The sequence below is a fragment of the Anoplopoma fimbria genome, chromosome 10 (genome assembly GCF_027596085.1).
Source record: "Anoplopoma fimbria isolate UVic2021 breed Golden Eagle Sablefish chromosome 10, Afim_UVic_2022, whole genome shotgun sequence".
Taxonomy (NCBI): Eukaryota; Metazoa; Chordata; class Actinopteri; order Perciformes; family Anoplopomatidae; genus Anoplopoma; species Anoplopoma fimbria.
Window position 1 is genome coordinate 19,092,164 of NC_072458.1, and position 24,343 is coordinate 19,116,506.

General features: G+C 39.7%; 1 protein-coding gene across 3 annotated transcripts in view; it reads left to right on the forward strand.

Moving 5' to 3' along the window:
• Window positions 1-24,122, forward strand: part of LOC129097224 (solute carrier family 66 member 2) — a 29,783-nt gene extending 5,661 nt beyond the window's left edge. For all 3 annotated transcript variants that reach the window (XM_054606001.1, XM_054606000.1, XM_054606002.1), the window contains exons 4-5: window positions 8,076-8,292; window positions 21,261-24,122. In XM_054606001.1, the coding sequence (XP_054461976.1) occupies window positions 8,076-8,292; window positions 21,261-21,471 (428 nt within the window). In that variant the 3' untranslated portion in view covers window positions 21,472-24,122. The remainder of the gene's footprint in view (window positions 1-8,075; window positions 8,293-21,260) is intronic.
• Window positions 24,123-24,343: the final 221 nt, after the last annotated feature.

Consider the following 24,343-nt stretch of genomic DNA (forward strand, 5'->3'; position numbering starts at 1 on the left):
AATGTGTATGTAAAGCATCTTTTTAATGGCTGATTTATGCTAATTGGTGTCTTCTAACAGGCTTTTTACTGTTCTTTGAACTACACTTGGTGTCAGCACAATGCCCCCTTTTTTATAATGGATTAGTCAAGGATTCGGTTGGGTGGGGTGAAAAGCTGCTGGTGTCTGCTTGACACACACGTTGACATCAGTCATCGTATGTGGGTGTCTGTTTTTTACATCAATAGCTTGATCGTGTTTAAACATTTAGTCTAGATTTTATTTTTTACTTTAGACATCTTGCATCAACAAGCTTTCTGAGGAGATAATGGGGTTTAAACATAACATTTACTGGTCCCTAATTTAAAGACAACACTGGTGATATTCTACATTTTTCTAATTCACAATAAATCCACTGAAAAAAAGTAATTAATTGAGTAAACTAATAAGTATTTCCTTCTTATCCAAGCTTGATATATATTATTACTCTAAGCCATGGACTTCATAGTTGTTAAAGACACATAAATGACACTTTTGCACTGGGTGACATGTTCCTTCACTACCATGAACACAAACACTGCAGTTTGTTTTCAGTCCACCGTCCTGCTGCTGGAAATACTCACTAGAGCACAAAATACGTATTAATCCGCAGCTGAAAATAATCCCCAACAGATGTTCTTCTTTGTCCTGATTGAATAACGTTTGGCTGAAAACTGCAGTGCCCAGCTGATAAAAGGATTTTAAAAAAAATACAATTTGTGACCCATTTTTAAAGATTTAAATCTTCAGTAGAAACAAATGGTCTAAATGACTCAGCAGACATGTGAGGGAAGTAGGAAAGTACCTCGAGACAGACTAACGCATTGTTAGTTTTGGTCTTTTTAATGGATTTATTGACAGTAAAAATATATATATCACAGCAGACTTAACCTTTAACAGCAAGACATTTAGTTGCTCACTCACACAGGCTGCCCAGGTAAAAAACTAACTAAAGCAACTCAATTTTATTATTTTGATTTTCTATACTGGTGATTTTCCTGCTCTGTATTGTCCAAATGTCTGGCATTCTTAAGTAGCAGTTTGAATGAAATCTGATGATTCATGTCTTGCAATTTGTGTATAAAAATATAAAGTATATTGCTTTCTTCCATAGTAAGAACTCTTGAAAGATCAGTGTATATAGTGCATATTGTAGTAGTATATCTCAGAAGAAAGGGCTACAGTTCCTGGTATGGACACTAGATGGCAGTAGAATACACCATTTGTATGATGAGAAGACGCACGGAGCACAGTTGGCTCAGCAGGTTATCATTTATTACAAATTCTCCTCTTGGGACTGGTCTGATGGCACAAAAGATGGTTTGGTATTGAAGTGCTGTTGCGGACAATCTTGTTGGATGATTTGTTTAATTAATTTAAGAAAAGCAGGAGAAGAAAAGAAGATTTTGTTTCCTCAAACATTGTGGCTTTCTGTTGCTCAGTCTGTTCCCTTGTTTCTGGCATCAGAAGCAGCAGCAGCAGCGGGATATTTCCCTCCACTGCCCAGACGTTGTGCTGCTGGCTCCGCTTTGCACATATTGAATCTTTGCAGCGCCACTGTGAATGGCCATCGATCAGTGAACTCTGCCAAGCATCATTACAATTGACAGAACGCCGTGTTCTTTGATCTTTTGCGCTGCTCGTGGGAATATCGAGGCTAAGCATGTTGTAGTGTACTATTGATGGAAGTGTAAAAGCACCCACATGCAGAGGGGGGGAGTGTGGAATAAATGAGGAAGTGAAGAAGAGGATGTGGATTAATTAGACCCGCAGCATCACTTAGAGGCCTCCGGAGCGACCGTGGTCAGAGGCAGTGCTTTTAGACGGATATAGGATCAAGAGCTAACAGTATAACATATAGCAGACTGGTGTCAGTGTGCAGACATCAGGTGGAACAGCCTCACATTGTGGCTTTCTGCAGTGACTCACCAGAGTGTTCTTTAGTCAGCAGGGCACATTCACAACCTGTGTGTTTCTCTTATTGTTCGTTTGTTCCCTTTTATGTTCTCGAAGCCTTCATCGTAGCGGCACAGCATCATTATCACACCAGGTACTTCCATCAGACAGCTGGACATTTGAGGCACAGTGGAGTTCGAACTTCCTATTTGCCCAAATAAGGCTGTATTACTATTGATACGGCCGTCTGCGAACAATTTGAGTTTTACATCATAGTGTGTAATTTGATAGCTGATGGTTCAGTTAAATATCGGTTTAATAGAGAGTCTTTGTTGTACAGTACGTCTTATGCTGGAGGCTGTGATGTTTTAGTTTTTTCATGTGGGAGAAATCCTGGTGTAATAGCAGCTCAGAGTGATTTATATGCAAGACTGCCTGCTGGAATCCTTTAAGCAGATTAAAAGATCAGATCATTTGTCTGTGACGGGATCAGAAATGCTGGTGATCACTCAGGTGGAGGTAAAAGGGTTTGGAACGAGGGGAAAAAGTTGGATGAAATATCTGTAGAAGAAGCTCTGAAGGTGACAGTGGGAGACTTTTCACAGAGTCAAACTTAACTTTTAGTTATTTTGAAGACCAGGCAGAGGGAAACCCTGATTGAATTTGTTTAGCAGCATATGAATGAATTAGTGTCAGCAAGCAAACCATCAAACCGGGCTTTGCTCCATGATTCAAAATCCCGAATGCAAACTTTGGGGGCGTCTGTGGTTTCAGACTTCCGGGTAGATCTCCTGTTTGTGTTATGAGGCAGCAGCTCTTTCTGTGTCAACACCACATCCTCATTCACTTTAAGCTAGCTTTTGATTTATCAGCTGTCTGTGATGGGAAATCTTTGAATTTTTCACAGTCAGCACATCTAGGTAGCCTGGTTAGGGTCACGTTAGAAAATGTGTTTTTTATCGAAGGAAAAATAAAAGATCTACTTTTGCGTTCCCTGAAGAACTTTTGTGAAATCTTGAAAAACACTCACTTTACTTTACTGTGTTGAACAGTAAAGCAAGAAATGCAAAGTTTTGCCTTTTTTTTTTTCAAGAGAACTCATTTGAATACTTAAAATGTTATAAATAATAACACTAGTTGAGACACATCCATAGAAGTGGTGCATTCAATTGTACTCGATCACTAGGTCATATTGTATTGCTGGGCTATAAGCTATAACTTTAGCATGTAACTACTGTGATGTCACATTTTAATTACACAATTGTGCAATTGTGAACAAGTTAAGTCCCCAACCAGCAAAGCAGATATCAACAGGTTTATTTGAATAGAATCCACAAATTAAAAAACCAGTATACAACTTTTTGTAATCTTTCCCACCCAAAAGCATGATTCACTGTCTCTGCACTGGTTGTGGCGCCCTCAAACATGAATCTACAGTTATCTTGATTATGTCACAATGATCGAGTGGTCTCGACCACAGAGATGTTTGCCTAACAATGTTAACAGAGGAACATGCCAATACGAGAGATTTCCATTTCTCTCTATGGTTTAGCCATGGCTCATTGCTCATTCTTGTCCCATGGCGGTCTGTCAGCTTGGAATAAATCACTTTATCCTGTAGGTGCAGTTATCCCATCCCTAAGGACGGGTAAAAGCCCGACTTTTAGCCTCCGTCCTCGCATTCAGTCTAGGTGGCAGTGCAGAATAGTTGCTGTGCTTTGGCTTGGCAGAGAAAAAGCCCATTAGTCATTGTGCAAAAGCTCCCTGTCCAAATTTCAGAAAATGAAGCTCGTCAAAATCCGAGGGGTTCAATTTTCCGGACTGTTAAAGCTGTCTTTCATAATAATGTTCCTGCCTCTCCCACGGGGTGATTTTTGAGTGACAGCAAGCCATTATTTCAACTACCCCCATAGACTGTTCAGGGGTCTAACTGGAGGTGGCAGGAAACAGTTGGTAAACAAGCGATTGAAACCTCCAACGTCCGACCCGTGTCTTCCTACACACGTACCACAACTCTGTGGGACTTCAAAACCGAGCTGTGCACAAGACGTTTGGCCACCACAGGGAGTCTATTGTATGCAGCTCCGCTCTGTTCCCACACAGTTCTACCGCGGCTGCCGAACAGCGACAGGATTTAAGATGAGGAAGAGGAGGATGAGGAGGAGGAGGAGTAAGAGAATGGCCCAGGGCACACAAGTGGCACAGCGAGGTGTGTGGTGTATGGCAGAGTATGGCTGAGGTTAGTGGTCAGTGTAGAATGGTGTGACACACTGATTTACCGACAAGATAATTGTCTTTAAATCCCCTGCTGCAACAGAGTTGGAGGCAGATTTTCATGCATATTCACAGTGTGCACAGTCAGGATTAAGTGATGATGACAGAACAGCGCTGGCACGAAGGAGTGTATTCTCTAAAACATGAGCCGGTAGATGAGGACTGCACAAATAATTGAAAAGCATGTCATAATCACAATGTTAGTTTTTGGGGTTTTTTTGCTAGTAAGAAAGGTGTTCTGTTCTTTGCAGAATCCCTGGCCACCAAATTAAGTCGCAAGATGGAAAAAAAACACTTTTTAATTTCACCATAGAGGAAATTTCATGCATTATCTTTCCTCCTCCACTCCCAACGCCCTGACAGCAGTGACGGGGGAAAAAAGTTAAGAAAAAGAAAAGGAAGTCTTGTAGATAAAGCAGTGCAATTATGTCCCTAATCATTAGCATCATTGAGATTATATTAAGTCATTTGTTCATTTTAGAACAAGTCTCAGGAAGTTTTAAGTGAAAGAAAATTATACCGTATTTATCTCAGAACATATAATCTCAAAACTGTGACACACACTTTAAACAGGCCATCGTTATATGGAGTAATAAGACCTCCTACATCAAAGTACAGCTATACCTATGGATATTGCTAACTTTAGCTGCATTTTTATGCCTCCATGTTACATGTTGCATTATGTTTTCAGGTTGTCTGTCTGCCTCAAGGATGAACTGATTCAAATTTGGTGGTCAAAGGTCACTGTGACCTCACAAATGTTTTTGGGCCATAACTCAAGAATGAATATGCTAATTATGACAATTTCCCACAAATGTCTTAATGGATAAAATGATGAAGTGGTAACAATTTTGGACGGACATGGACGTAAAGTGTAATTTGACGCTTTTGCGGAAGCATTCAACCACAAGGCTGTAATTCTAGTTCAGCCACTTGAGGGCAGAAGACACAAGCTAACAGAAACACAGCGGGGTTGTTTTTGCTAACGTGTTAGCAAGCTTACCTTCTTTACACACCCAGCAAACACAGACTACAGCTAGCATTCATTAAATGTTGTTTTTTGACCCGTCAAATATCAGTCTCACTCTTCTTTTAGCTCTTTATCGGGGCCTTTTTATGTGCTTTTACACTGTGGTAATATGTTGAAGCTAATTTAATACATGCGTAACACTGTTTTGGGTGTAGCATCCACTCCTAAAGTCTGATTAGGTGGAACGTAATGTTAGCTAGCTGACTAGCCAGCAGCAAAGCAAAACACTACATTTTTCCTCCCGTCATAATATCCAAACCCAGCTCATATCATCACTCGGAGCCATACATTAAATGTCTCACACGTTCAAGCTGTGCATGCCTTTAGCAGCCTGGTTGGTGTTGAACGCTGCTCCATTGCCCCTGATTGCTTCCCTCTGTGTTTGGCTGTTATCATGCAGCACCAGCCTGGTGCTAGTTGGCCCAGATTCACAGTCCTCCACTGCCAGCGGGGCTCCACAGCCATGCAGGGCATCTGCAGCTACAACACCTACATAATAACGAGCTTTACAGTACACATAACAGCGGATTATCCTCAGAAACAAAGATACATGCGCTGTTATAGCTTTTAAGATCTGTTTGCGTGTTCACGTTCAGGGCTGCCTTGTGTTGCCTCTTGGTGTGAGGAGTGTGCCGTTCGCAATGATCTAAATTGCTCTTTGAGGTTTATTCGGTTACATTTACAGGATATGTTGAACGTGCCTTTCAGAAGGGAACAATTGGATTGGCTCGATATTGCAAAGCCGCGCGTGTCCATGTAGAAATACCATCTAAATGTCAGAATCGGTCACTTAATTCTTTAATGAAACAATATTTCATTAAATCAGAAACTGAAATGTCATACGGGCTGGTATCCCTTCACTTCTGATTTGATCAAGTCTTGATAAATAGCAGGTTTGTTCCTTTAGTGGGGAAGTTATTCCAGACAATGCTTTGATATTTAATTTATTTATTATCCTAGCTTTATCTACTGTACAGGCTCTTCTCTGGAGGCCTATACAGTAGGGCCTCCTTACAGTGCTTAGATGTGCCTCTTAGATAAAGCGAGCCTCATTTAAACGTGATTAAACAAATCGGCTCTATTGCACTTGAGGATTGTGGAAATCTCATTTACGTTACAGCAGTGAAGAAACATCTTTCCCTCTCAGCCATGATTAGATTTTCATGATAAACTCTATCGATGTCTTCTGCTCACACACTAAACCAGCAGCGACTTGTTCACATCATTTTTACCATAAAGATATGTTGAATGGGTTTTAGCAGAGAAGAAATTCAAGGTAGAGATGTCTGATGTCACTTATTTTTATCCGTTCTCTCATCAGCTTTAGTTATGGTACCCTGGGTGATCAACGCTTTGTGGCCGCGGGAAATGATCATGATTTGATTAGTATTGGCTGTGTCGCTTATTACAGGAAGTTGGTGTTGTTGTGCTCAGCATCTTTATCTAATCATTCCCTTGGAGAAAGAATGCATGTGAGAGGTGTTGGGGCAGAAAACAGAGTTTCAATCATTCATCAGTGTCCAGATTCCCACTCAGCCCATTACTATACTATACTATACTATACTATACTATACTATACTATACTATACTATACTATACTATAACTACCCTTCTCACACAGCTTCCTGCCTCAAGACCCCTGAAGTTAAAAGGCTTCTGTACTGCAAGAAGCTGAATGAAGTCCAAATCGTGTGCAGTTCAGACGGCCTATTTGTGGCGGTGACATATAGTTTTTTGTTTTTTTTCTGAATACGAGAAGGGGATTGTGGGAGGTGTGTGAAAGTTCGCAGCTCTAGTGTGAAGTTGGTTAAAGAAATTCACAATAATAGAGTTTTTGCTTCCTTTAGTTCACTAGATGGGGCAAAAAAAAAAGAACAGAAGGATTTGTAGATAATTAGTTCCTCCAGTGCTGGAGAAGTAAGGAGAAAAGAAAAACGGGATTAGATGTATTAAAGGGTATAAAAGTGAGTCACAGTTTACTAACCAATCTGAAATTTAAACCACAGTTTGTGTGTCATGAATGTAGACGGTTTCATACACTAATACATTTAATATATTTATTCAAGCAGCCTTGCACTCTGCATATTTGCACTTTTATCAACACCTCATTGTCGTTGTTTTTATGTTCATATATATATACTTTTGCATTTTTATATTTCTGTGTACAAAATAGTTAATGTTTATCCTTTTGCTTCTTGGACCTCCTTGATTTTTTTGTTTATTTGTCTGTTTCTGTGTATTAGTGAGCGCAAGAAACCGGATGTATGCATACGCATACATGGCCAATAAAGCTGATTCTGATTCTGATTCTAACTAACAAAGGCCTCTTTAGTTGCCTTATAATGTCTTAGTCAGTGTTAGCTCCATCCTTTTGTGTCCTTTCTGGTGTCAAAAAAACAAGATGGTGACGACAAAATGGCAAACTCAAATCAAACCACAAACCAGTGGGTGACGATGTCATTGCCGTCTTGTTTGTTTTTTGGGACAAATAGTTTATAGTTCTGGATATAATGAATATTGCATCATCTCGGGGCCACTAGCTACACTTTTGCCTTTAAGTTTGCTTTCCCCCAAAAAGTCCCATTGGAATGAAACTTATCAACAGTGATGTGGCTAAAAAAGTCATTTCTTTCATCTCAACGGGGAACAACATTCCTGTTTCATGTCTCTTCTTTTATAACAGCTTTGCTTTGCTGTTATTATTTTTACAGAAACAGCTCACATCAATTACTGTCTCTGTTATTCTGCCAGTATTGGCCAGCTGGTTGAGAACTGCACTCCCTTGAGTTGCTAGTTGCTAAAAAAATATTCATTTCTGCCGACTAATTTGTGATTTCCCTGTTGTGCACCTTTTTAGACTTCGACTGGAGCTACTTCTGGTTGTGGAGTCGCTTCTTGGACTACATGCAGTGCGTGCTGGCCTTCACGCTGATGAGCGCCTACATCACCTACCTCTTCCTGGAGTCCACGCTGTTCGTGGAGACCCTGGGCTTCCTGGCAGTCTTCACTGAGGCAATGCTGGGAACACCGCAGCTCTACTGCAATTATCAGAACAAGTCCACTGAGGGCATGAGGTACGGATACATTAACTGGGCAGGGAAGTTAATATTATAATGCTCACATCTATGAATTAAGAAAAAGCATAAACCAGAAGCACATAAATCATGAATCAAGGGAATCAAGGGAAAATGTCATTTTACATTGAATTATGATTAGGTGTTGTTCTTCACCAGGCATTTAGGACAACCCTTTTGCAAAGATCCCGCCAAGTTTCTCTCACGATTGTCAACTCTCATCTCAGAGAGCTCAAAATTCACACAGTGTAATCACACTTTGAATGCTTAAAAGTCAGCGTCACTGCTTTTCCTTCAACTATTTGGTCTGTGAGTATAATTTAACAGTCAAGATTAAAATCAAAACATTTTGCATCCTCGATTGAATGAAAATGTCTCTTTATCCTGAAGAGTACTGTTTTATTTATAAGTGCCACCTCCATCAGAGGCATCTCTGAGGGTGTGTTGTACTGGAGCACGCACTTGTGAGGGATCGCTCCAGATTATATTGTCTCACATATGATTATTAACACCGACACGTGCTTATTAAGTATTTCTGGCACATGTCTAGCAAGCAGTAAGGACAGGGGCTCCTGACAGCTATTTATTATGATGACGTGACAATTAAACCTCTGAAAATCAATATGATAATGATGTATTCTGTCTTGCTCTTCTCATTTTAGCTCAATAATGTTGATTTGCATCAAATCTCAGGCTGTATTTAGAGGCGTCGTCGTAAAAAAACAGATTTTTGAAAGCATATGCAGTTTCAAAATCTATCCAGTGCTGTAGCCAAGCCCTGCAAAACTGATTTTCAAAAATAAAATAGTATAGACAACTTTTAAGTGTAGAGTACTTTTGAACAGTCAATGAAAAAGCAATGAGACATGACTGGATTAACAAAGAACCCAACAGCGCCACAGAATCAGATACAGGGGTAAAAGAAATAGGACAAAGACAAATGTTGAAGTTGTAAAAAAAAGGATTTGAAAAGATGAAACCGATATTTAAAGACTTGTGAGTTTAAGATGGTACACACACAGTCCTGATAAAAAAGATGTCTGGCTGTGAATGTCCTGCCCCCCCCCTCTCTCTCTCTCTCTCTCTCTCTGCTGGTTGGCTTTCTGTAGCAGACAGATAACGGAGCTCCAGCAGAGCTGCCTGTCCACTTAACCGGCGATGACAGCTCCCACGCTGGGCTTTCCATACCCTCTCTGTCCTTATGCCTTATTTATTTTAGATTTCTTTGTTCTTCCTACCACGCCGACACAGTCTACAGAATAGGCTTACAGGAGGAATTCATCCTCGGTTACTCTTATAAGTCTGATGGATTTCATGATTTATTTTGTGATTAGTAAATCTGGCTTTTTGTGTGAGACGTCATCACAGGGACGTCAGGGTGCACATAAGGATGTCCACAAATATACCCTATACTCAAATGCAAAAATGTTTGTGGTTGCAATGCATTCTGGTCTATTTCAGCAACTGTTGAAGCAGAATTTGGAGTGTATGCCACTTCTATGATCGATTTCTTCCCGTCTGATTTTGAAGCTTTTAGAAAAAGGGCTGACAACAAGACCTCATAATTGCTATTGATGTTTTAGAAAGAGCCTAACAATTTTCTGCTGTCAAGTCCAAGCAAAGGAAGTATGCTGTCGTCTATATTTGACCAGTAACCAATGGGGATAAACTGAACAACAAAACCCTATTCAATTCAATTCAGTTTATTTTGTATAGCCCAGAATCACAAATTACAAATTTGCCTCAGAGGGCTTTACAATCTGTGCACATGCGACATCCTCTGTCCTTCCCTCACATCGGCACAGGAAAAACTCCCAAAAAAACCCCTTTAACAGGGAAAAAAGGAAGAAACCTCTGGGAACGACAGAGGAGGGATCCTTCTCCCAGGATGGACAGAATGCAATAGATGTCATGTGTACAGAATGAACAGCATAACAGAGATACAACACATTCAATGTATATGACATAAATGATTCATATAATAAGACTACTTATAATAACAGCAGCAATTATTACAGTAGAATTATAGCCATATAACAGATATAGAAATACAAGACACATTGCCCCATAGGGATTTTTAGTTATTCACAGTATTTTTGTGTTTAATAACTCCTAAACACTTTTAGTTGCTTTGGATCAGCTTCACAACAAAGTTTGAATGGGAGGAATTATTGGTGCATTTTAAAACTACAGCTAACACTCCTTTAGCAACCACTTTGTCAGAAATACAACAGAAGAGCAACTGTATCAGTGCTGCCCAACAAACTCACATTGTTTCAAGAAAGCGGTCAGTCAATAATAATTTCAATGGCAAGATTGTTTTTTTACACAAAGCAGAACATAGTAAAGTTGGTCCTACTTGTTCTATTACTCTCTTGCAAAAATAAAAAAATTACCCTCTGTAACAAAATCCCCAAAAATGTGGTAGGGCTTTACCGAATAAGTGAAAGCTTCAAAGCTTCATTCATAACATTGACATTTGAATCCTAGTTGAATCTAGTATTGTATTAACATACCCTGTCCCGTGCATCACTACTGCGTAGAATAGGTAAAAAAACTTGTGTGATCCAAACATTTTCTATAACTCCAGAGTGTTGTTAAGTCCAAAAATATTGATGTAATAATTTTCCATATTTTATACTATGTTTTATTTAATAAAATATTTTGCTTCAATCCGAATTTGTTAGCGTTTAGCCTTTAATAAACAACAACACAGAAGCCCAAAACTGTTTGCTGTCCGGCTTAGCGCACGCACCTGTACACCACGTTGATCTAGCAGCAAATATAATGGCACCATAAATAACATCTAGATAACCACAAGGAAAAAAAATGTCCTTCTTTTTTTAAGGATGACGACATCATCAAATATAATGACAGACATTCGAAGCTTCATTTGAAAACCTCAATAGAAAATGCTAAAGTCAAATAATCACATTAAATTAAAAAAAGGAAGACTTTTGGTATAGCCCTTAAATGTGGATTTAGAGAATCTCTTAATATAAAGCAACATATACAATATTGTGATGCTCTTATAAAGGTGCTGTAGTATGTATTACCTAATTTGATATTTAAATGATATGCACTATATAAGAATTTAAGGCCAAAAATAGGGAATATATTATTTTGTAAAAGTGTGAAAAGAAGCCAAATCAATTATAAAATATTGCAATACCCGGGCAGTATGAAACATGGGAGTGTCAAGCCATTTCTTCTTGTCTGTTCTTTTGTCTTAACCTGCAGTATACTCTGCCAGCCTTCAGCCGCTGCAGTAAAAGATGACATAGGAGGCCGAGGACATTGTCATTGTCACCAGTTCTGTTTATTGTTTGTGTCCTGTCGTCCCTCTGTTCACAACCTGTTGAGTCTGGCAGGCTGTTGCTAGGTTACTTTACCTCCACACTCTATTCTGTGTGTGTGTGTGTGTGTGTGTGTGTGTGTGTGTGTGTGTGTGTGTGTGTGTGTGCGGGAAGAGGAAGCAAAAACCTTTTAAAGTGTGGATGTTTTGCTATCAAAGTGCAATTTTTAAAGCAACATTCTTAGGTGTGGGGTAAATATCAGGCTTGTGTTCATGGTGAGGACTTGTTTACAGTAAACATGCAGAAGTGAAGGTTAGGGATTTAATGAATGTATGTTTGTGAGAAAGAATCAGCGCACATGCATTTTGCAAAGACAAAAACAAACAGACAGGAGAAGTAAAGCAGAGTGCAATTTACCGTTAGTGATTGGAACATAAAAAAACCAACAAGTCTGTGTTCAAATACACATAACGTACTGCATCCTACACACTCAGTCTGTTCTGCATGTGCTGCCTACTAAATTAACTATTAGTTATGTCATTAGCAGCAGGCTGTTCTCACTGAAGTAAACTCAAGAAACACGTCTTCTCTGCGTCACGACTGTATATATCATTTACGGTTACATTACATTACATTACAGTCATTTAGCAGACGCTTTTATCCAAAGCGACTTACAGTCAGTAGTATATTACATATCATTCACACACTGATGACAGGCTACCATGCAAGGTGCCACCATCAGACTCTAACTAACATTCATGCAACATCCAGTCCACACCGATGGCAAAGCCTTCAGGAGCAACTTGGGGTTAAGTGTCTTGCCCAAGGACACATCGACTGCTGAAGCCGGGTTCGAACCACCGATCCTCTGAATGGAGAACTACCTTGCTCTCCACTACGCCACAGCCGCCCCTGTTGAAAGAAAATTGTCTAAAACAAATTTCAACATGACGTCTTCCACTCAATTTAATATTTTCCAGTTTTATTTTAAGAGGAATTAGAATGAGTAAATATTTTTGTGTTAAGTAAGTTTTTCTACAGAACCTTATAAATGTGACCTCCCACGCTTTTTCCTCTTTACTGTACCTTAATATCACTCGCCATCATTATTTTATCCAACCAGTTTATATTATTATTGCCGTCTTCCTTAGTCTGAAGAGCCGCAATGCATTCTGGGGAGGTTAAGTATGTCCGTCTCATACTCAGAAAGTCCTTCAAATCTAAATCAAATCATTTCTCACGTACACAAAATCCACATACTGCAGTTGGAACGCACTTAACGTAACACTTATTGTGAATGGGAGGTAAATATGCTATTTCGAAACACAGCGTCAGATCCAATGCAGCATGTATTTGTGGAAAAACCTCCTCCCATTTAATGGCCCAGGCAGTTTGCCCCCGCTCCGACTGGAGACACATTTGTAACAAATGTCAAACTACTTCCAGTGCTTGTAGGAGGAATCCTCCCCTCCTCAAACACCCTCCAAAGTAGGCATGGGATTCAGCCAGAGCAGGGTAAAAGTTGTCAGTAGAATGAGTCATATAGTATGTCCTCAGTATGTCCACGTTGTTCCATGACAGGAAGTAGCAAAGCAGTTTTTTAATAATGGAATATGGATGGAGTTCGGGGGGCAGGTTGATGAGTCCTGTGTTGGAGGCGTTAGTCCCTAGAGGACATCGATGAAGTTACTTTTATATTTGTCTGATGCTTATTGACCCCCAGGTTCTCTGTTGACCTCACTGATGCTGTTTGACACCGCTAACTGCTCTGTTACCATAATGGGCCCCTGGAGGTTTGCATTTATGGGATGGCAGCGCTATTATCCATCCTGTCGAGCTCTCTATTCTACTATACGCTTTTTTTTAATGACCCCCTGTGTCATTTTACAGCTCTAGTTCTCAGTAATTTTTCAATCAACGAGAGCAAAACAAGCTACTTATTGCTAGCACCACCTCACCAGACGATGATATGGCGATTTAGAAGACATGTAAATAAAGAAACGGCGTGCTATCTGTATTGCAGTGTAGAGCTAGTCATAGTATTATAAGAATGAAAAGGAATAAAGTAAGTTCACACTGTTATATCATTATATCACAACCCCTATTTGGATGCTCAGCTTTCTATAGCTTTGGACAAGAAACAGAAGTTAGATATATTTTTTATTGATTTGTATTTTGAATTGTCAATGTTTTTTTTTTTTTTGACCAGTTAGGAAGTTACTAACTGAATGCTATCTCGGGTAACACAGAATGAGGTTGCTGTAGTGTCAACTTCTCCAAACAGGAGATAACAGGATAAGAACAGGAGAGAGTCACTGATTTAGCACCATCCAGGACTGGCTCCAACACTGAGGGAAATACTGCTCTTTAAACTCCTGAGGTAGCGCGGTTCCTTAAATACAGCCCCATGCACACCGCTTTGGCATGTTGAGAAATCCAAAGATTGACAGGAGAGTTGTCTGTGGGTGAGAGGTTTAGAGGATGTTCAGATGTAGCACTTTATGCACTGTTCAACTATAGCATATTGTGGTTAAATGTAATATTATACCTTTGTGTAAGTGCTGGGGCAAATGATAGCATTGTCAATACGATAGGTGGCGTCTTTCTCACTGATAATATTCAAAGAAGATGCTGTGAATTTATTTCTCCTGTCTCATTTTGGCTCCAAATAACCTCCAATTTTTGATATTTTCCGTTTCATTGTCCATTCACTCCTTCCACCACTGGTCCAAAATTTCACCCATATTTGAAACGAAAAAAACCGCGACCTCATCCTTCCTTGTGCCATAAAAAAGCGAGCAAGCTTTTAGGTTTTGTACATCTTCCGCAGGGCCCTGCCCTTTTGCAGACGCTGGGTATCACACTGCACTCTGATGCAGTTATCAAGTCCTGACAGCCCACTTACAGCTCATCCGAACCCTTGAGAAATTGAGAAAGAGGCACAGTGGAACCTTAAAAAGGACAAGGATCATGAGCCAATGAAATGCTGGCTGTGATATCACCAATTTTGGATTTCTAGTTCTGTTTGATCTTTTATTCAGTGTAAACCGACATACTTTAGGAATTGGCTTTTGAACTAGTTGGAAATTGGAACCAAGTGAAACTTTCTCAATCAGTACAACTGTAAATACTTGAAGACAGATATTTAATGGGGGACATTAGGCCATATGAAAGGTGTTTTGTGTGCGCAGTGTGTGGGGGATGACAGGGTTTTGTGTTAGTAGGTGTCTGACTGCAGTTATTATTAGTTTGTCTCCAGATTGGAGAGCCAGAGGTTCGTGCTGATACTGACCAGCCTGCCATAAAACAAAACCAAAAAAAAATACAACACTCACAGACAAACATAAAACATGGAGATGGGACATCTTAGACAGCCAACTGCAGCCTTAAAAGGCTTGTGGTGTTGAGCTGCATCCCAGTATGCTTGATAAGAGTGCCAGAGCCCTTATTTAGCCTGCAGGCTGCTGTCTACTCACACACACACACACACACACACAGCCACACACAGCCACGTGCTAGGATAGATCTGTATTGACTACCGAAGCTGCTGGGCCATCACCCCTGTGGCCGGTCGCATGGCGCTGCCGTGTGCAGCATGGCCGTAGAACAGAGCAGCTTTGGTTCCCTGCAGCGGATCTCTGCAGCTGGAGAACCTTTGGATCATCCGTCCAAGCCTTCCTCCCTCCGTCTGCTCACATCACTCAGAGGGCTGTTGAGGTTTGGCGATGGAAGGGAAGTCTTTGTGAGGGAAGCGTCTCTGCGTTTTGTACGCAATGCGTTTGTCTCACAGAACTAATTGCACATAATTCATCAAAGGAGAAAGACCAAAAAGCCGTTATCATTAACGTGGCTTCTACTCTCATAAAACATGGTTATAGGAAACTCAATGCATGAGCTACTGAACTGCTTCGTCCACAAAATGATCATGCTCTTACAGCGCAGACGTTGTATTCTCTATAAGACAAATGAAGGATGAGTTAGAGCAAAATGCACAGAGAGCAACAAACCTCAGATCTCAGCAAATATTTGCACAGTGATATATAGTTTTCATTCAATATCTCCAGTGCTGTGTGAAATGATACTTCATCAGGGTAACCCTTCACCATCCAGTTTTCCCACTTCCTCCTTCATGGATAGGTTTACATGTCTCAAGAGTCGTGAAACAAATCTCATATGTATATTGTAAGAGTGTTGTTCACTTTCATTTTTTGTAAACTTAAGTGTTTTCCATCCGTTTGTATTTGAATTTTATTTTGCACATAAAAGATGATAGTGGAAAAGCTGAAAATATGAAAAAAGTGTAAATATTACAATAACGTTTTTACACTTGGCTGAGATGGAAATTGTGCTTTATTGATAAAAGCAAAACAAAAAGCAATAGAATGAAACTTAGACAATAAATCAGGATGTACATAAAGAATATGTCTTTAACGTCCACTGAAGGTTCTGCCTGACCGAAGAGACGAAAAAGACCATCAGGTGTTTGAGAAATGAATACATGAAACAAACATAAATGCCATATTTCTACATTGTTTTGTTCGTTGGAGGTTTGACACCATCTTATTATGCCCTCTTCCTCTGCAATGGTGTAATACCACCTAACTGGAGACTTAGTGCCACCAGCTGTTAATCTTGATGAGACAACCTTTTCGCACAACAGTAGCGGAATGGCATTTTCTTTTGCCAATTTTGTGGGAATTTGTTAAAACCTTGTGCTACATTTGTATGAAACCGTGTCTTTAGAGATATCATCTCACTGAGATAAATCCACAGTCTGCTTTCTAAAGTTCAGGGGAAGTAAACAGATGTAAGCAATCTGTGTTAGACAAATGTAGAGGCAGCATTTCTGTTTTTTTAGAACAAAATTCATTTTTTTGCCTTACTATGGCACTGCCAAAGCTCTGTCTGTTGAATAACACATAGCAAATTTTATATTGAAAAACAGTTAAGGCTTTAAATTTGGGATGTGCCGCTTTGTATTTCTTATTACTTAACACTTTTTCTCCCAAATAACTTCCCTCTGAACTCCATAGTAATTCTCAGAGTATTTTAGTTTGTGCATTATGATTCAGTGTGGGCTCTCCTCTACCTCCATCATGTGCTCACTGCTGTGGCACAAACCAGTAGAATAACAGCTGAATCCTACGAGATACACTGAAATGCATTAAAGCTGCAGAGGGATGATAAGAAATGTAATAGGGTAGACCTCAGACTTCACAAAGTCTATTTAGTTAGATGACTCCATATGAAAAAATATCTTTATTAAATGATATACTTAGCTGTTGCGGTCTGTATACAACCTACTTAGAGTAAAGTATTGGATAGTAAATCACACAAAAAACACATTTCTACTGTATACACTTATGAACGAATGAAAGAATGAAAAAAAGTATCGATGACATGAGATAGAAATTTAACTTCTGGTGTATTTGCGGTAATTTACAATGAAAAAATAAAGTAAAATGAAGAAAAAATAATATGTAAATAAAGACAAAGAAGAAATAATTACGTAAAAATAAAAATTAGTATGTGATAAAAATAAAAATAAATAAAAGTCCAACATTGATTTCATAGTGGTTAACTGTAGAACCTGTATTATTAGGGTTCCTACAAAATGTGATGCTACAGTTTTTACATAGTTCATTGCTTTTGACTGTCCAGTGCTAGAGGAGCAACTAAGAAACTAGTAGTTCTTAAAACTTAAGCCTTTTCAACCCAAACCTTTGCAGTACTTGTACTGTAGAAATGGTGTCGCCCACTACAGCTCTGCATCTCCCTTGTCAATATTACTCCGTCAATCTTTCTATTTTTTTTTTTTACCTGAAACAGCTCCAAAATGTCTTTGCCAATGCATTCATCTTGTCTTAAAATAGCCTAAACATAAACATTGTGTGCTTTAATCTTCAATGTATCTCTGCAATACAAACCCAGCCAACACTGCTTTTCAGTGCATCTTTTCCATCGCTGAAGAAATTGTCTGGTCCACTGCAGCTCTACTTCTCCTCGAGCTTCCTCTCCTCTTCCCTTCATATATGTCTTGGTGAAGGTGATAAATAAGTGGTCAGACATGTTTGTCCCCGTGTTACCTATTGTTAGGGAACTAGCGGAGGCATTGATCAAACCTCTGTCATCATTACCTGCAGATATACATCCATAAAAACGCTGACACTAGGGGGTGGAGAGGGAGAAAGCAATGGGGGACAGAGGCTTTCTTTCCACAGAGCTAACAAGATCCTTACTGAGAAGGAAGAGTGAGAGGACAGTAGGCAGGGGGCAGGCGAATGCAAACAGGTATAGAGAGGCGAAGGAGCTGGTGGGAAGATGAATGGACGAGGAGAGAGAGAGAAAAGTGCTGCTGAGAGTGGGCTCATAAGAAAAAAAGAAAAAGTATGTGAAAATGGAAGCGAGAAGGGACATTCAGAGATGCTGCAAGGAAAAGAGACGGTAAAAAGGTAAGAAAGGAATATGAGGAAAACAGCAATATTTGCACAAATTGGCCTTACAAATGAAAAAGGCTGAGGTGAAGCTGGAGGCATGAATAATGGAAGAGGAGATTTGGCTGCAAGGCTTCACCCCGACGAAAGACAGACAGACAGACAGACACAGACAGTTGGGGTTACACTGAGCTCTGCTAGGGTGGTGAGACACTAGATTACCTCTCATCCATCTTTTTACATCTGTTAAGAGGCTTACAGAAAGCCAGGAAATCTGCAAATGCAAAGACTCATCCTGTTGTCTTTTATTGTCCTATCACCATGTTTCACCTGCTGCAGGAATCAAAGCTTTGTTCTGTCACTTGTTTATTTCAGTACGTTACAGCAGAGGATCCACAAGGGGTCGCGACGGCACATGTGACTCAATTAAATTATGAATTTACAGAGGATACTTGACCTCCGCCATAGATTAATGGTTATGACCCCATTATGAGATTACAGCGGTGATTGATCTTTGTTACAGCAGTGGATTGTTAAATTAAATACAAATCACGATGTAAAAGTGTCATGAACATCAGCCGCCGGTCAATTTTTGAAGACACAGTTGTTGAGAAGAAAAAAGGGGCGTAAGACAGACCAGATGGGTCTTTCCATCACATTTCCATTCATCTGTAAATGAATTAGCTTTTAAGGGTTCGTTCACTCAAATGACTAAAACAAACAATAACACCAATATGTGATATTGAACATATCAATTCTAAAGCATGAGCATTAGGGGCTGTGTCCACCATAGCATTTTTTCCTTGAGGCCGGCATATTTCTTTAGTTATTTGCAATGGGAGTGCAACATATTAACGCTAAGCTACAATCGCCAGCAGTGTGACGAGAGGCCATCTATTCTGTGCTGCACTTTAAGCGTTTTTTCCCGTTCGCTGAGAGTTAAAACATCTTCAGCTTTTGGGTAAAACACAGCGCTGTGTTGGGGTTAAGGTTAGGTTTTCCACAAAATTGTAAGCAAACTATTGTCTAAAATATAACTCTGTGTGTCGCAGTATTCTGATGTCCCCAAACCATGTAAAACAGCCCCAGACCAAAAGTATGACGACAAGGTTTTCTGCATACTTTTGCCCATAAAGTTATTCTAGGATTTCTATCTACACCCTTGTACATTAGAGATTAATTGAATTTAATTTAAGTAGCACCAAGCGTTTAAACCTCACTTATAAACATCTCGACAACATGTCTCTCCAGCACAGTTATCACAGGTATTATTTTGTAGAAGTCAGTTTCAGATTAATGGATTTTAAATCCCAGAGTAATGTTAACCCAAAGAGGTGTCGCTGATTATTTACTACCTCTGCAAACCATAATGCATTGGATTATCTTGCATGGCTAGATACCACTTGGGATGAACACACTCTATAAATTTAAGTAGCACTTGGCAAAAAGAAAAACTCTCCCACAAAGCTTATTCAAATAGTGCTGACCAACCAACCTGACACGCTTGAGGGAAAGGATTTTTTAAATGTCTCAGCTTTTGTTGGTATTGTTGTAGGCAGATTGCTTAGAAAACACATCTGAAGAGTCCTGTATGTGTGCACTGGGGTGCATTGTAGACACAGTGCTTGCTCAGTTATTTTTCTTTGCCAGCATTGCCTACACGTATCCCTGCCTCAAGCATAAAAAAGAGTTTATAAAAAAAAATAAAACCCAGAGCTCTGCAGAAATTGAGAGGTGTGTTGATGCTGTTATAAACTGGAGTGGAAAACACCCTTAAACAGCCCCTATTATGCTATTTTCCGGGTGGATATTTGTATCTTAAGTTACAGTTACAACATGTTTACATGCGTTAATGCTCATAATCCTCCTTGTTTTTCTCATCCTGGCTGTCCTGCAGCACCTCTTCTCACCCTCTCTCTGAAACGCTCCGTTGTAGCTCTTGCTCCTCCCTCCAGAAAACAAAGTCTGCTCTGATTGGTCAGCTAGCCCGCTCTGTTGTGATTGGTCAACGTTTCACATTTCATAAAACTCTTCCTCTGGAGCTTAAGCTTCGTCTCTCTCTTTTGTTATTTGAGGGCCAAACTAGCCGGAAGGAGTTTTACGTCACTTCCGTAACATTGTGACCTCATAAAGTTACAGAAGTTAAGGAGAGAATTCAATGGAGCCGTTTCAGGAGCTTCTGAGGGGGAGGGTAACTCCATTTAGGGGTGGACTTCAGGTTTTACACTCTACGGACCTTTTACATGTACAAAAATATATATAACACACTGAAGGAGAGGGAAAAAGTGGAAAAACATAATAGGGCCACTTTAACCATTTAAGGTTGGACCCTCAACCCCTCAGTTGTATATTGTGTCTTTGTCTATTTTTGGAGAGCATGACATGTATGAAAAGTTGTGTGTTTGGACCCTGAGGGAAGGCTTGGTTGTTCTTTCTTTTGTTTCTTCCTCCCTCGTTAGACTTCCTTTTCAACCTCATTAGTTGAGTTCACATTGTTTCTCTGTGCCAGCGAGAGGGACAGAGCTCATGCTTCAAGGAACTCTCTGCCTCCTCAAATCACATGGGCATTTTCTTCTCATTGAACTCATTCCATGGATTCTCTCATGAGCACGCTTTGAACAGTCAGCTCGTTGTGTACCGGAAACGCTCTTATGAGATTTATTTAGAAATGTGCCACAGGATGTCGAGTTGATGAGAAGCTCGCTCGCGCCCTGAGAAGATTCATTATTTCAAATTTCCATGGATGTTGTTGTGGCAAATTAGCTTTTCTCTTCTTGGCTGAACTGCCAGTGCTGTCCCCTCTTCCTGTTCTCATTAACATGTGTTCTAACCAAATTGAATTTTGACAGCAGAAATGTTGTCTTTCATGTTTATTTAAGATGCATTAAAGAGAAGATTTGCATGCCAAGCGGAAATGTTTGTAACAACATGAATAATTTCTGTAAAATATATAGATTAAGCAATCATTTGTGAAATAATTACAGTTATTAGGAAATAAACTCTGCAAAGATTATATTTCATATTTCATATGTCACAAAAAATGCCATAATAAGATAAAAACAATTTGAAACATGTATGACATGTTTGAAAAGGGGGCTTTTGACATAAAAAATGAAAAAAAGAAACATAAAAAAAGAACTCAAACTGTTATTGTCGACATAATGATGACATAAAATTTTATGATAATGAGTTGAGTGCTATTTTAACATTAATCATCCCTACTTCTCTTTCCTCCCAGTATTAAGATGGTGCTGATGTGGACCAGCGGCGACACCTTTAAAACAGGCTACTTCCTGCTCACCCAGGCTCCTGTGCAGTTCTGGATATGTGGACTGCTGCAGGTCTTAGTGGACTTCACCATCCTGTTCCAGGTGTACTACTACAGCCGCTACCCACAGAAACCAGTGTCCCACACTGTGTCCCACACCACCAGTGCCAAAGCCCTCTGAAAGTCGCTGCAGGCTCTCAGAGGACGTCAACACTCGAAAACACCAGTGAGGAAGCACTTTTAGAGGCGCTGTGGACATGTATAAACATACATGAGTACCAAACCGCCTTGAGATGACGCAGGCTACTCACCATCACCCTCTAGTATACATCAAGACACATACACACCCATAAATAAGGCATGAACATTTACACTCGAGGCATGAGCAGACACTTGGCGGTGTTGGTGCCTGCAGCGATACCTGAAGGACACTTGTTCCTAACAAACCTTTTCAACCTTTTTTTCCCTTTTATTTCTCCTACTGACTTCTTCTTAATGCGACAGTATGCTCGTGATTTTGCAATGCAGTCTTCTAAAAGAGTATGTCCTTGAATCAACCTGTGCATGTGGATAATGTTATGCACATAAATGAATACATAAGGCAAATAACTGCGGATGTATTCACTGAAATCTGTGCTCAAGGAAACGTGGACCAGCTTTTGTCATCCACATCAGCTGGTGATGTGTTGCATGGAGCCTCTGCCTTAAATCCCACACATTCAAACATGGCTTGCTGCATTACCAGCAATATACATGTACGAATCAATCAACAGTATCTTTATACAGAACGTTACTGAATGTACAAAATGGTATTTGTTATTTTGTTGTATTCCCAACACGGTGGAGAAATGCTGGTCAGTCTTCCACTCGTTGGACAGATGGTTGCCATGTGCTGTGACACACAGGCTCAAAGTTGTGCATTGACAGAGGAATGAAATTGTAAGAAACAAGTGGCAATCAGACTTTACCAAAAGAAGAAAAAATCTGAAAGGCTTGTAGATGCATTGTATTGCCTTTTAAAAAAAAAAAAAGAAAAAAAGATCATACAAATTAGCAACCTTGATGGTAACGGAGCGATGAGATAATCGAGTTTTGTAAAAGTCTGATTAGTCTTCTGTATGGAGCAAGTGTTGCTGTAGGAGCAAAGGTTTACAGTGTTTGGAAACATTATGAAACCTCTTGACCAGTGTTCTGGCTGCATACAGGATGTTGTTGAATGGCCAACGCCAAGATTTTTATACTGAAGCTGTTGATGACATTTTTGTATCTTTTTATTTTGTTCATTTTCATTCTACAAATTTCCAAAAAAAAAAGGCCAAAGGAGATTGAGGTGCATTTAGACTAAACACAAAGCGAATTTAAGGGAGAGCACAGTGACGCAAGGACGAGTTACCCTCAGCTGAAAATCTGGCTTATCCTGTTGGTTCATAAAGGTACAGGGGCAAGAGGAAAAAGGAGAAATACTGGAGTAAACAGCAGAAGTAGTGCCGAGATCATCCAGAGGCTTGACACACTCTGCATACACTTGTAGGCATAAGTTGTTTTCTTTCCCGGAAGGGGGTGTTACAGTCTGAATAACAAGATGTAGATGCAGCGATAGCGTCCATCATTCCTATCTATCAGAATTACATTATACACACAGAGTTAATTGCTGAGATCTGGGAAAGCAGCGACATTGCCACAAAGATCAGACACGCTCATAAAGAATTTTGTTTAGTACTGTGGTTATTATTGCCAAAATAAATTACAGCCAAATTATTCCCTTGGTTCACTTTTTACAGATTGATACTTCTGAATATGTTCAGCAAAATGGTATATTCACTTTCCATCATGTCTCCGGGTTATTTTGTCATATTGCAAATCCAATAACATCCCCTGATATGCCTACTCATGACTCCACATTACTGCTATGGGTAGATTGTACTCATCACCATTTTGTCACAAGAAAAATTAATTTCCTGTTCAGAAGGAACAGCAGCCATATAACGCAGTGAAGATATTGTGTGTTATTTTTCTTTTTGTAATCTTTCTCTGCGGAGGGGAGAAATGCCAAACCGGGAGATGTCAATGCTGTCAGCCCTTCAGTGAACTGTGTACCAGAGCAGACCGGATTCTGTCCTCTCCTGAGCCTCAAAAAATGGAAACTTACCCTTTTGTTCCAGACGGACATGGCAGGAGATGCTTATGAATAATTCTTTCCTCGCTTTTTAAAATATACGAAAAACATATGGTGGATCCTTGGTTTCTTAGTTGAGGGTGTGCACTTTTTTTGTGTTTTAACACCTGTTCAGTCACCCTATTTATTTTGTTATCCTTTTTTTTTTTAATATATAAATCTGTAAATGCCAGTGTAAGATCATGTATGCTTGCTGTTTATTCAGGCAGTGGTGGGGTTAACTGTGTTGTTTGGATAATGTGAGGTACCTGCCAAGTTCTTGTTGTGCTAGACAGGAACAAAACGACCTCAGAGTTTCACTTTATTTACTCTTCCATTCCATGAATCTGATTAAATTTTCTTTTTTACTTTGTGTTTTCTGATCATTTGGTCAATTCATTTTCACATCAAAGGTATTTTCCCATATATACTGCCATGTTGTGCATTGTCTTATCTGTGAAACCCACGACCTTGTTCTGTTTATGTACCAAAAATATAATTACCAGTTTGTTCAGTTTTTATTCCATTTTACTGTTGCATTGTTGTTTTGTGTTAAAATGTTTCTTTTGAACTGACAGTTGTCCATCTCAATAACTTGTGACATCCATCAACACTTGTTTAAACACCAAGAATAGTTGAGAATCCGACATGGCATTGACACACAATAAAGAGGACATCGAGAGATTTATGAGTCATGCTTTGTTTGTGTCAGGCCTGCAGACATCGACCGTTGCCCACCATCAGCGTTGCAGCTCTGGCAGACATCAATTGTCAAAGAAAGAATGAGCCAACCAGCCGAGGTCCGTCTTTGGGCACATGCCATCTAAATAGTAAGCACTTAATTGTAATGTGCGGGGCTCTCACATCAAGCTCTCCACCGGCACATAGATGAGACAGT